Source organism: Chelonoidis abingdonii, chromosome 9, assembly GCF_003597395.2.
Source record: "Chelonoidis abingdonii isolate Lonesome George chromosome 9, CheloAbing_2.0, whole genome shotgun sequence".
Lineage (NCBI taxonomy): Eukaryota > Metazoa > Chordata > Testudines > Testudinidae > Chelonoidis > Chelonoidis abingdonii.
The window spans coordinates 6,765,418-6,780,123 of record NC_133777.1 but is presented as its reverse complement, the minus strand read 5'-3'; the positions used below and the strand labels follow the sequence as shown (position 1 = coordinate 6,780,123).

The 14,706-nt window shown below is 42.0% G+C and overlaps 1 protein-coding gene across 3 annotated transcripts in view; it reads right to left on the bottom strand.

The window, feature by feature from the left end:
* The window catches only part of TOM1L2 (target of myb1 like 2 membrane trafficking protein), a 67,028-nt gene that overhangs the window by 37,330 nt on the left and 14,992 nt on the right, over positions 1-14,706 (bottom strand). For all 3 annotated transcript variants that reach the window (XM_032762643.2, XM_032762644.2, XM_032762645.2), the window contains exons 2-4: positions 4,795-4,879; positions 3,929-4,007; positions 1,626-1,775 (exon numbers count right to left, since the gene is read on the bottom strand). In XM_032762643.2, the coding sequence (XP_032618534.1) occupies positions 1,626-1,775; positions 3,929-4,007; positions 4,795-4,879 (314 nt within the window). The remainder of the gene's footprint in view (positions 1-1,625; positions 1,776-3,928; positions 4,008-4,794; positions 4,880-14,706) is intronic.

The following is a 14,706-nucleotide window of genomic DNA, read 5'->3' as shown; positions in this document are numbered from 1 at the left end:
GAAGTACTTCCGTAGTCCCTTTCTCTGAATTATCTGACAATCTAGAAAACAAAGTCACTCATCTCCTCTGACAAAACAAAGCCATTGTGAGAGGAGCCAACTACAGGCAACAACTCTTCACAATTTCCATTCTGCATACGCCAAAAGGCATTTTGGATTCTGAACCAATGAAGGTTTTTAACCCCACCAAACTAGGTCTATTCAGATATAAATATATGTAACTAGAGAGAGCAACGACTCTGGCTTCACGGTAACATTGCAACCACTGTTTCACTCTAGTTCTATTAATGGATGGCAACGATGTGAATCTGGTATCAAGTTAGCCAGCATACTAAAAAAACACTGTAGAAGCCTTAGTAAGGAAATAAACACACTTTGGTGTTCAGAAGTTTCTAATAATAGCACATAATACAGATTATTGTACTGTGACCTCACCCGTCGGCTTTCCCACCGAAGGGAGGGGACGTGTGAAGGCTCACTCGGACTAAGAGGAGTCTCTTTTAAATAGTTCTATTAAAGTTGCATTATTTATGGAAGTAGCAGTGGGATGGAAGGGAGGGCGAAGAGGCCTCTGAAGCACCTATGCAGTCCACTCCTAAGTCTTCCACCCAATTTATTTTCTGTTTAAAAAAAATATAAAACTTATTTAATAAGTCTTAGTTGCTTCATTTATGTTCCTGTATATGCTTTAAATATGTATCACTCGAGAAACAACTAGAGATTCAGTAGCCTGTTTCCCTGCTCAAATTAAAGACATGTTTTGAAAACTGTATTATGTGCCTGTAAGCCTATTCCCACCAAGAACCACCACAGCACCTTTATATACTGTAGCTTTTAATATACACAAAGTTTGTAACTGTCTGCTGTTTGTAATAGCCTAGTAGAAGCTTGCAAATAAAGCTTCCTAAGACTGTCAAGTTTCCTCCAGCACCAGTGTTTCTTCATGCAATTCTAATGTGACATGAAATTAGCACGGCTCTGTTTACCTTTTTGTGCAGCATACAAAAAAGTGGCAGATGTGCACTTCTGACCTTTACCACTTTGGGCAAGGAGCTGACAGTTCAGGAAACAGTATGAGAGTTAGCTGCTGCTGCAGAGCAAGCAGAGGAAATGAGATCTTTTGATGAATGTTACTTATAGAAGAACAAAGAGCTTATTAAAGATGGAAAAGTAGTCCCATTTTCAGACAGGGAAATGAAGCAGAGAGAGATTAAAGACTGATCTTGCACTATTTAAAAAAAATAAATTGACAGGAGTTTTCCCATTTATTTAATTGAGAGCAGAATGTGCTGCTAAAATGACTTTCTAACCTCACACAGTGAGGCAATTAGGGTTGGAAACAGAATATAGGTCACCAACTTCTAGGTCGCCTGTCTAACAAGTAGATGTGCTGCCTTTAAAAAGAACACACTCATTACCAAAGTGGTGTCTTTAAAGAATCCTGTGTATTCAGAATTGAGAAGTCATTTTTCCCTAGGTAAGTTCTGCCCCTAAACTTCATATATTAGTGCCTCCCATTTCATTGTGGGTTTGCCATTATACATTTAGCACTAACACCATGCTCAGCACTGTACAGTGCTCAGCGAGACAGCCCCCGTAAAGAACTGAAGAACTGACTTGCATACCTGAATCAGGGCTAGTACTTTATCCTGTACAATGGTGGGAGGATTGTTCTTGGGCGAGATGATTTTCACCAGAACACCATCTATGAAGTCTCGGTTTGCCACTAGTACATGGAAGCGATGGCCACAGTTTTTCACACAGGTCTCCAATACCTACACAAGAAACACAAATAATCTCTGATGGAACACAGTTTGATCATGTGCACAACAGGAAGAGTCCTCCTGGTACAAAGTGTCTGCATTGGGGGGAATGGGCATGGGGGAGGCAGGAGAGGGGAAGAAGAGGCTTAACACCAGGTTTTTGCTTCTTTCCCCTGCGCACCCCCCGCAGTATCCCTACAGAGCTTCCTCCTCTACAAACAACCGTAGGAATTCATTTATATGTTCAGTCACCTTTACCAGGAACCAGTCAACTGGTTAATAGCCAAAGTGTATCAATTTTCCTTTAGATGTACCCTGAAGTTGAATTAGATCAAATATGTAGCCCTTTCTCATTATAAATTTTCATTAATAATTTTGGACCTTTGCTTTTGGACATTAATCAGTGAGGAGGTGATCCAGCTGATGAGACAATATCACTAGAAATTATGCCTTGGGCACCAAAAGATGCTGACAAAATGTGATTCATACTGAAGCTTTTTCCTTTCTTGATACCTTTTGTCTTGTGATAAAATAAATCACTAATATTAACACCCCAGAGACTTGTGATCCAACTTTTCTCATTGTCAAGATGAAGAAATAAAAGTTTCTGCCATTTTCATTGAAGTTTGTTCACTTATGCTGTTTGTACACCAAATTTCAGCACATAGGTTGTTACAGCAAGGACGTGTCAAATGGATATCCTGTCACAGGGTCAGGTTTAGAGATACCCATTTTCAATGCTTCTGAAATGTGATTGAACCAGGACACCCCAATTTACAATCCATGTTATAGAGTTTTACATGAGGATTATGCCAAATTACCTTAAATCCTTCAAAACACTCTGCTTTTGAATTCTTTAACAGGTTATGCCCCAATACACATTTTCCCCATAACTTAGCTGGAGTCATTCTCACTTGGACATTCAGTTACCATGGAAGAGCAGCTATTGACTCTTTTCTGTGAAGAACATGATGCACATGGAGATAAACACAACACACAGCTTTTACATATAACCATGGCTAATAACTGCCATGACCCCATAGCCGAGGAGCTTCTGCTCCTACTGATGTCCTCACACCTGACGACATGGGCGAGTCCAGATTTCACCCTCTTTTCAAGACAACGTATAATTCCATATCCACATTATGATGGACACAGCAGTCTCATTTTACTCCTTGGGGCACTAGCGCCTTATTTTAATTCTCTCCAACAAAACCCTTAACTGGCAGCTATCAAAATGACAACTCAGGGCAGGAAGTGGCCACGAGGAGACAGAGATAACAATGGATTAGTGCAAGAGCACTTCATCTTCAGAGACTGAGTCAAAGCCAGTTAGGTAAAGAATGAAAAAGAATCAGAACTGTCATCTTCATACAAGTGACAACCACCACACAGGTCAGCACAACTGGCAACCATCTATACTAAGGAGGGAGCAGCATAGACTACAGCAAGGGAGGACTGGCGTGTGCTGTCAGAGTCCAGGGGAAACACATGGAGATCACCTACCCACATTATGCCTTCATCTGATCAATGGTATTTGTCCCTTACGTTCAGGAAGTGCAAGTTTCACCCACCAAAACACATTCTGATCTGCCATGTCACCCAGTAGGCCCTTTTCAGCCAACAGTCTTGCTGACATGATCAGCAGGAAAGGTCACTGCCAAAGTACCTCACACTCCAGTGGGGCTGTGCAAATGCACAATGTAGTAATTTATGCTGATTTAGTTTAGGCTTCCTGTTTCTGATGTACTTACAAAAAAAATTACCCTATTAGTTTTTCTGCCCTTACCTAGTTGCTCTTCAAATTCTTTCTTGGCCTGCCTTATGCTTTTATAGTTGACTTGCCAGAGTATATGCTGCTTCCTATTTTCCTCTGCCTCTTTTGCTCTGCTATTTAGTGACTGTGGCTTTTTTATTTGGGGGTGGGTGGGGGGGAAAGGGGTGTCCTCTTACTTCTTTTTTTTATTTGGAGAATACATTTAGTTTGAGCCTCTATTATGGTGTTTTTAAATAGTCTCCATGCAGTTTTCAGGCATTTCACCCTCGTGACTGTTTCTTTTAATTTCCATTTAACTAGCATCCCCATTTTTGTGTAGTTCCCCTTTCTGAAGGGGAAAGTTACTGTGGTAGGTTTCTTTGGCACTTTCCCAGCTCACCACACTCACCGTTAGAGCCAGCATCACCTCTCTGTAATTTCTGTTTCCATTCAGCCTCTTCTTCAGTGCTCGGATAGCATCCTTTGGACTGAAGGAGAAACAAATGTATCATTTTCACTCCTCAGAAGGTGGGAACATTGGCTTTCCCTTACCCTTTCTGACAGGGCAGGAGCACTTGCGTTAACTTTAGATAACTCAGCCATGATCATTGAAAGCTCAGCATGTGAATGCAGATACAAGGGCGATGTATCAATGAGACAGCAAGACTGACAGGCACTCAGGAAGAGGCCACAGACATAACACCATCGAGAACAGGCCCGCTGTGTAGCGCAAGCAACACAGCCTGAGTGCTGAAGGGGCAGATGATACCGGAGAGGTCTCTCTCTTCAAACGTTAGGATCTGGTAGCAATGCAGCATTTGATGGCTTGAAAGTTACAAGCAAGTCTCCTAAAAATAAAGGCTCAATGATCCCTCTAGTAGCACATTTAGTATGCGCTTTCTGGAAACACCCAGGAATTAGATATCACACCATGAAAATCTAGTGCTCTCATTTTGGTGCTGGGCCAACATAGAGCTCTGCTAATGAATCTCAATCCTGACATGCCACATCCCATGTTATTCTAACCCTTCAACTCTCCTGAGCAGAGGTCTACACTAGCAAGTGCCATGAGACATGCTTATTGTCTGAAGTGGATCAGTGTCAGTCTGGGATGAGGAGACCAAAACAATTAATTTGCTACCTAAAAATGGAATTTAATCAGAGGACACCTGTGCATTAACCCACTGCACCACCTAGCATGCTGAAGAACAAAGATCAGTGTCAGCACGACAGCAAAACGTGTGAACTGCCCAAGTTATCTGTAATAGCACATACCCTTCTTCCGTCTCGTTGATAATGTCACAGATCTCCATGTTAAGTGTCCAATCCTCACTCTGCAAGGAGCCATCAGTCGCCTTTTCTGTGAAGCCAATACAAAAATCTCTGTCACCTCTTCTTGATTAAGTTACTATAGTTCATCTTATCTTCACTCTATTACTGTGCCTTGTACACAAGTTAGCACTCCCCATATGAGGAAGGGACAAATTTTCCAAGCTCTTGACTCTGGACATCTTCATACCGTTTTCCCTCATTTAGAGACCAGGTTTAAAAGCTTCTGGAGTAAAAATCAATCCTGTGGGCTGGATTACTCAATATCCACAGACCACAGAAGGGCTGTCAGTTAATTCCTGCCCTATCTTCTTAGCTATCACTCTACTTTACCTCTGATATTTTGATGGGAGAAGGGGCTAATCATTCAAAGTTCAAATTTACTATATTTTAACACCTCTATGTGAACCCTCCTTATTTTTGTGGAGTCAGAATTCATACTTCTCTTTTCATGAGGAAGTCCTGGCTCCTTTTTGTACACTAAGGGTTTTTCCTTGCTTGTTTTTTTCACCTTTCAAGTGTCAAAAATGTAAAATTCCTGCCTTCCCTATTTTGCAGGAAGTGTTTCTTGGAGGACCCAGAGTGCACTCAGACCTTTACAGAAGGGGTGATAGTGTTGAATCTTTAACAAAAGGAGTTTTCTTCCACCTGTTTTTTGGACATTTGATTTAAATATGCTTACAAACAAAAAGGGCTCCAAGCTGTCTGGATAAACATCACTTTCCCTCCTTAGTTAATCAGGTTTTATTTCAGATCCCTTACCATCTGAAATTACAGAGCTAATACCAAGCTTCCAGGAAAACAGGGTAAACAAGATGTGAATTTTTGACATAAAAAAACCAAACCAAACCAAAAAACCCAACTAATCAACCAAAAGTACAACACACAAGCAAAACTTTCCTAAATAAATCTTTCAGGCATAGTTTATACATTATAAAGCAGCAAGAACAGCAGAAGTGCAATTTCCTTTGTTCCCTTTGTAGTCACCTTGAATTCTTTATATCAAACTCCCCAAATTGAACCCATTTGACTCAAAGAATAAAATTGCCTGAACAGAGTAGATTCACTTTTAGAAGACTGAACCAATTCTATAACTCTGCCTTGTGCTTCCAGACCAGAAAGCTGCATCTATGGTAACACTGTTCCCAAAAAAATCCCCTACCACTGAGACCAAGGTTACAGCTCTCCTGGCAGTAATAACTGTGGGAATGTTAGCAGAGACCAAGTGCCAGCTCAGAGCAAGGGCCACATAACATGGTGCTTAAAATGCCAGCAACCAGTATTCCTACCACTGCAGTTCCACCAATGGTAGCAACTTGAGAAAAAAGACTGGCATAGACATGGCCAAAGCTAGAAGCGCTGAAGAGAGGTTCGCTCAATCCCAGAGTGGGAGGAACACAGGAAAAGTGAGATCATTCCATTTCTCCACAGTGACCCTTTCAGCCTCATAAGGAGTGTTGAAAAGCACTCAAAGGATCTCTGTCCGGCTCTCACAGGTCGAAGGAGGAACAGAAAAAAAAACAACAAAACAAAAAAAACACAGCCATAGTGCCATCTCTGTACGGGACACAGATTCGAAAAAGTCAGTCAGTCAATCTTATCTCATGGTACAGTTCAAGTAGCACAAAAATCTATCCACATAGGAAGTATTCCCATTCCCCAGCAATTCAATGAGGGAGTTCAGAGACTATGACCTACTGTGTTTTGACCAATAGTAGCATTCTTTAAGATTTCAAGGTGGTTTCTAGTCACTGAAGTTTAATACTGTTCTTCAGACAAACCCGATGCATACTCGTGAGACTTCTTTCCAGCATCTTAACCCCTTTGCTGCACAAAAGCACCACAGAAGCAAATCTGGGTTGCACCACCAAAATGGACACAGGACTATGGACGACAAAAATAATTTGTATTCTGTTTTTCTCTAAGGAAAGATGAACAAGCAAATAAGCTTCTAGTTGTTTCTAGAATCAGTACCCCTCACAAAGGCTTTTTAAAATATTTACAGCTCTGTGTCAGTGTGTGTGAGAGAGAGAAAGAGACAGACAGACAGACCAAAGCCCTGAACCACATATTAAGCCAAGTAAATAACCAAACTGTAAAATAAAAGTATAGTCAGTGTCAGTAACAAAACATTTAAAGGGGCACAACATTATCTATATTCGCCAGCTTGGCCACACAAAACCAACAAGACAAAAACCAAAAAAAACAACACATGAATCAAATTGTTGGTGGTCCTAACTGAACAGCCAACCTCTCTGCTACCTCCAATAACATCACCCAACGAGTGGAGAAAGCGCAGCACTAAATGGAGAAAGAGTTTCAAAAGATTTCCCAATTCTCAGTCACAGATTCATGTCACATGAACATTTTGCCCAAATAAACCATGGCCAAATATTTATCACAAGATCAATGAATGAATTGGCTGCTGGCATTGCCATGTGCAGGGTTAGCATTTTCCCACATGATTTCTAAAGAGAAGTCAAGCCTTTGACTGAGTCACACAGTATGAAAGCGGACACCAGGACAGGGATTAAGCAAGAGCTATGGGGACACACAATTTTCTTCAGCATATTTTTGGATTTTCTTTTCAAAGCATGTCAAATGCCCATGCTTAGAAATACCCCATATTTAAGGCATACTATTCTCTCTGATGGTAGTACATTCCTGCTGTTTTAGTGATCATTCTTCCCCTCAGAGCATGGAGAAGAGGCTGTGACGTTCTGACTGAGTGTTGAGATTCTGATTTTAAATACAAATCGCTTCAAAAGCAGCACACATTACATGGACAAGAGGAACTAACAGTTGTGAAAGCACTTCCCTTGATTACATTAAAGCCGCGTATACACCAAAACTGAAACAGTATTAGCAACAATCATGTTCACAAGTAGCTCCAACAATGCAGGGATAGATTCCAGCTCCCCAAGAAACACATCAGAACAGTGCTATTAGTAAACTAGGGGTCATGTAGCATGCTTCTCTAAGAGAATCCCCATCCTGTACCTGGGAAACTGCAGAACCTTAACCAGCAACACTAGAAATGTTTTTAAATGCTGGAAAAAACTGATATTAGGTGTCAATCACGTATCTCCCTGCGACTCCCTCTCAAACTGGACAGGAAATAGTTCGCTGATAATACTGACAGGGTCAAACTGTTTCCAACACCTACTGCAGGTGCCGGAATCCTGGAAGAATGGCATATTTTCCTCATGCAGGTGCACCCACAGTTAATATATTAGAAAAGCATCATTCCCCCACTGCCCACAACAGGTTCGCAGCACATATCAATTGGCATTAGCTTGCAAAGGATTTGGAGACTGTCAACAAAACTCTGAGATGGGGCAGGACATCTTAATTGATACCCACCCCAGACAAGACAAAGTAAAAAGTCAGAAGAAAAGTGAATAATTTCTGGGAGACTTTTATTGGGCGCTATACAAACAACACCTCATACTAACTTAAGTCTCTAGTTCCCAGGGCCAGGGATGGGAAAGAATAATACCCTGCACTTCGATAGCACCTTACATCCAAGGCGCTCATGGCTGTTGAACATTAAATCTCAGAGAAGTCCAGTCACAGGACACAGCCAGATATTCTGGAGTTCTAATTCCAGGCTGCCACTGACATCTTGGGGAAATGGAGGCAAAGGGATTAAGCGGTTTCCCCATCTATAAAATGACAGCTAATACCATCCTACCTCAGTGGGTTGTTAGGCGAGAAATCTCTGTAAAAGTGCTACATGCTGCCCATTTTACAGCACTCAGACAAGGTGCTGCTCAACTAAGAATGTCCCTGTGCATCAATCTTCAAGAACATCATCTACCAGCCAAGCCTATGCCCACTCTCTGATGTATGACCGGGATGAGGTCACCACAAGGAAATGAAGCTAAACATAAAATAATAGAAATGTAGGACTGGAAGGGACCTCAACAGGTCATCCCCATTCCAGTTCCGTGCATTGAGGCAGGTCTGAATATTATCTAGACCATCCCTCACAGGTGACGGTCTGACCAGTTAAACTTCCAATGACGTAGATTCCACAGCCTTCCTAGGCAATTTGTTCCAGTGCTTAACTACCCTGACAGTTAAGAAGTTTTTCCTAACCCAGTGGTTCTCAAACTGTGGGTCAGGATCCCAAAGTGGGTCGTGATCCTGTTTTAATGGGGTCTCCAGAGCTGGAGTTAGACTGGCTGCGACACAGGGCCAAAGCTGAAGCCTGAGCCCCAGTGCCGAAACCTGAGCCCCACCAGTTGGGGCTCAGGCTTAGGCTTCAGGTTACAGGCTCCCTGCCCAGGGATGAAGCCCATGGGCTTTGGTTACCCAGCCTGGGATAGTGGGGCTTGGGCGGGCTCATGCTTTGGTCCCCACTCCTGGGGTCGTGTAGTAATTTTTGTTGTCAGAAGGGGGTCACGATGCAATGAAGTTTGAGAACTCCTGGTCTAACCTAAAACTCCCTTGCTGCAATTGAGGCCCACTGCTTCTTGTCCCATCCACCATGGTTAAAGAGCACAATTTTATCACCCACCTCTTTATGACAACCTTTTACGTACTTGAAGACTTGTGTCCCCCCTCAGTCTTCTCTTTTTCCAGACTAGACAAACCCAATTTTTCAATCTTCCCTCATTGGTCATGTTTTCGAGACCTTTAATCATTTTTGTTGCTCCTCCAACTGTCTCCAATTTGTCCCCATCTTTCCTGAAGTGTGGTGCCCTGAACTGGTAGTGCTGAGTAGAGTGAAAATCACTTCCTGTCTCTTGCTTTCAACACTCCTCATACATCCCAGAATGATATGGTGTTTTTTGGGGCATAATGCTATTACATTGTTGACTTATTTAGTTTGTGATCCACTAGAACTCCCAGGTCCTTTTCTGCAGTATTCTCTCTCAGGCAGCCATTTCTCATTTTTTGTATTGGTGCAACTGATTATTCCTTCTTAAGGAATAGTGCCCAGAAACTGTGTAGGAACAGGCTATGCAGGAGAGGTAGAAAGTGCTCTTTTGTTTTAATTAAATGCATGGACAAAACAGCTGCTTGCCCTCAGGAGGAACATTCATTTCAAGCTCTGCTCAGTAGCATCCTAACAAATGAAAGCTGACATGGCGTGCACAAAAGGTCACCTGTTACACAATCCTCTCATACTCAGCCCTTCGTACTTTTGTTATAAAGCTACAGGCCTGATAGCCTTGGAGATGGGACAGATACAGCACAAGCAACAGCAGTGCAAGCTTCCCTTTCCCTGCCCTGACAATGCACCTTAACCCTGACCTCAGAGACCTCCACTGATGAATACGAGGGTAGTTCGATCTCCATGCGCCATCTGACCATGCTGTTGCATCTGCTATTAACGATGCCAGCTGCCACTGTACGGTTTTTGATTAACACTTTCAATCAGGTCTGAACAGACAAGACTGGTTTCAGGTAGGAACTGTATTTAATACATGTATCACATGCATGTTTCTAGACTGGAGAAAGAAGTGCTGGTCTTAGGCAGCGCTATGGAAACTTGCCCTAGCTGAACGGTGACAGCATGCAGTAAATGAGGCAATAGGCTGATGTGGGGGTACGTCTATACTAAAAAAATAAAAATAAAAGTGTGTTCATACTATGGGTTAAAATAGCAGTGAAGACTCAGACTCATATACTTTAAGGTCAGTGGCAATGTGACCTTTAACTCGGGTTAACCACTACAGTCCAATCCCAGGTTCCCCAGTAGGCTTTAACTTGAGCTGCTAACCCGAGTTAAAAGTGGACTACTTGTGTCTTCACTGCTATTTTCACCCACCATAGCCAACCCCAGTTAAGAACACACCTTTCATTTGCAGCGAAGACATTCACTAGGATAGAGCTCTCTGAACACTGCGTCCTTTCCTCCAATCAGTAAGTCTGTCTACCAAGTATCGAACAGCAAGAGTCATTGTGCTGCACACCACACTTGGAAGACACAAGTGGAAATGCCAGTATTGGGCAAAGGTAGCAAGTTATTGCTCATGGACATTTAGATCCTGCCTTGTGTACAAACTACATGCAAAGAGAAAGGGAGGCTAGTGTTTATGTAGGTGTGGTCTCCAGTCTGAACAGTAAACATTCTGCTATGCGGATCTACGGTCTGACAACAGCTAGATAAGCCCTTGTTGCGAAAAACCCATGGATTTCTTTGTACATGGAGAATCTCACCATCTCAAACTAACAAATGAGCCAAGAAGTTTGTTCTAAAGAGCAACTCCTGCGTGCACACAAGATAAATGCAGGTGTACTTGTTCCAGAAATTAGAAATCAAGGACATTCTTATTTCAAATCAAGCCCAGGTCCCCGGTGAATCAAATTTCCTACCCCCTTTTGGCTTTCAAATGATATAAAGCATTGATTTCTACCCTTGGTAGTTCACAAGGTAGCAGATCTCAAAACTCTCTACTCTACAGTGGTTGTAGATAGAGCAGTGCTTTAATGAAGTGATCCAAGACTGATTTTAGCAAATTAAACCTTTGAGCAGTTTGATTTTCATTCCCTGTCATTACAGCAGTCATCATGGTTAAAACTAGCTACAATATCGGCAGGCTCCTCATCACCTTAAACTTGAGTAAGCCCTACTCAGTTCACTTCTTATAAGCAAAGGCTGTCAAGTTGGGGCCAGTTGTGATGGCTTTATAGCATACACAAAGATCTTTCAAGGACTACAAGTCTTCTGAACAGAGTGTAGAATTACACAAGTTACCCCACAAGTGGAGATACACTGCTGAATCAGAGGATTTGCTCTTCTTAACCTCTGAGAATAGGACAAGAAGCAATGGGCTTAAATTGCAGCAAGGGCGGTTTAGGTTGGACATTAGGAAAAACTTCCTAACTGTCAAGGTGGTTAAGCACTGAATAAATTGGCTAGGAAGGTGATGGAATCTCCATCAGTGGGGATTTTTAAGAGCAGGCTAGACAAACACCTGTCAGGGATGGTCTATATAATACTTGGTTCTGCCTTTAGTGCAGAGGACTGGACTAGATAACCTCTCAAGGTCCCTTCCAGTTCTATGATGTAACATCATGAGGCTCAGCACATTTGAGTTCACGCCCAGGTAAGTTTAGGACATGGTCCTATTCAAAACACCTACATGGGAAACTAGGATGCCAGAGCCAAGGAACAAGTTGTTCTACTGCATCTTCAATCTTGCCTCCTCCATGCTCACTTTTTTTTTTTAAAGTCAAACTATTAGATATCACTGCAGCTGATGTAAATTTCTGATCAAAGTGCTGCTATTAAAACTGCATATGAACCACCATTCAGTATTGAGAGATCAATTCTGAGGGTATCTTTAAGGAAGTCATTCAAAAAGGAGGTCAGTTTCTTTGCTAGACAAAAGGCCAACATTTTCCAGTCTGTCACCTTGCTTACTCCGTTCTCTCTGCTCTCCCTATTCTAAAACTGCTGAGCTTGGCTCTCCAAACAAAATAGATCAGCACCAAAAAACATGATTTGAATTGAATTACTGTAGCCCTGGTCCTCTCTCCTGCCTATTGTCACCCTATGTCATGTTTTAGCTACGCTTGGGTTGAAAGCTATTTGGGGCAGGCCGACTGTCTTGTCTCTAGAGCACCATGCACATTTGCGGTTCTGAATGAACAATCAGTTTGTACTGAACCCACAGACTAACTAAACACCAAAATAGCAAAAGAATGGGCATGTGCTCAAGACTCAAACTTAAAAATATTTAGTCCACATTCCAAGTTTGAAAAAAGTCTGTTCAAATTTATTGAGGAACAGTCATTTCCCCAATGAACAGTCTGATTCTCTTTTTGAAGACTATTCACCATACGGCATTAGACTGTGATTACAAATAAACAGTGCACAGCTACAAACAATGCTCTGCTACTGTGTCTTTTAAGAGGATCTCAAGGTGCTTTATGGTTACATTTCAACATCCCTGTGACACAGGTACAGTATATAAAGCCTATTGTTTAACTACCACTGAAATCCAGCCACTTCTGGACAGAACACAGCACCTGTTTAACAGCAGACAGTTAGAACAAGAAGCAAAGCCTACCATATCCATGCCAAAGAGGATTAATATACAAATTAAATTAAATAATTAACTTAAACAAAAACTTAACATTTATATAGAACTAAGAATGCCTTGTGCCTACATTAGGATCACAATTTCAATAGACAAGACGAAGAATAAAATAGACATCCTTACATGTCAGAATAAGGTGTCTTTAATCAGCCTGACCTGGCTTAGCTTATGAGATCCCATAAGGATCACAGCATGTTTGCAGGTGAATAAAACCCTGACTAACCTTAGAGTACGAACTCATATAGGCTGAGCTCCAACAAGGCAATATTGGACTGTGATGAAAAGTGGGGCCTCAGCATCCAGATCTCATTCAAACTGTAAAGATTTGTGTTTTAAAGAAAGCCACTTTTATGTAAAATCCTTCCTGTGTGCTTAGTCTCCTCTCTTCAAAGCAGAGAACAGGAGAGGTGAACAGCTGCCTTCAAAAGGGGTCAATGATTTCCATACCTGATGAGCAGGTAAGGTATCCCTGTCAATTAACACATCCTTACTGGGAACTGAGGTAGAAAAAGCAGGGAGAAAGATACAGACCAAGCCATAGCAACCAGGCATTTCTGACCGTTAGTCTTTATCAGAACTCTTGTTCCAGAATGAAGCCACATCATGCCCTGAAATACCCATTTGGTACAAAACTTGAAGCTGCTGTTTCATGCTCTGCACCGACTCCCCAACCGAGGCAGAATCTAGTTCAAGGTTTCAGGAGCAGTTTCACAGAGGGCTCTGAATACTATCTACCACTACTCTTCCTTCATGACCATGACCTCCCATGACAGCTATGTTCCACTGGAACAATAAAAGTGTTGAGAAACAGGGCTCATGAGTGTGGGAGACAGAAGTGTCACAGGAGCTGGATGTAGACACAACAACTCTGTCACATGAAATAAGAATGACCAGAGTCTTCACCCCTTTCAGTAGTCAATGCAAAACTCCTTTCCACGTACAGCAAAGGAAAACCCTATCAATCAAGCCCCCTCTCCAACAGGCAGAGGAAAAGAAATATTGGTGGTAGCTATTTTTAAACATTTGGGAAGCTCTCATGTCCTTCAGTGATGGGAGCCACACAGTTTCCTATAGAGGTACCTATAGACACGTAATTAAAAACAAGTTTTTCTGGTGCAGCTTGATGGTTCAAATGTGCTGCCCCAAGGGGTAAAGTGGAGTCTGTGCCCCAAGCAGAGCAATATGCTTCCAGGCCAGAAAAAGCATCCTTACTCAATCTTCTCACTGCAGCTTCCCATCAGTTTGAAATTATTGCTTGTGATTTCATGCTTGGCTGAGGGTGGGATGCAAATGTGCATATGAGTACCTGTCTGTCTTTTATGCTAGGGACAAGCAGGAGGCCATAGCTTTTTTTAAAAAATAAAAAAATAAAAAAAAATATTTTGAAATCTAGTGGATTTTCACTTATGTCAGAAAATAAAAAGCTTCCCTTGTCTCTGCTGTATCTTCATTAAAGCTAAGGCACTGACCCAAGTACTGTAAATAGCTTTCCTTCAGAACTAGGTCAAGTGAAAATGTTTCCTTGCCATATCAAGCCATTTTCAAAAATCCAGAGGCATTTATCTGAACTAGGAACTTTAAAAGCAGCATACATTGCACCAATATGCTACATTAGCTTTCAGTGATGACCTCTGCAAAATTCCTACCTTACCGTGACCCTGAAGTACTGCAAGGGTTGTGCACTTTTCCAGTAGGGTCTGGAATTGGCTAGTGAGTTCCAGCTCATGTCAGAAGTCAGTGCAGATGAAACCTTCCATTGGAATTCTGGACAAGGGTGTGTGTGTGTCTGTGTGTACACACG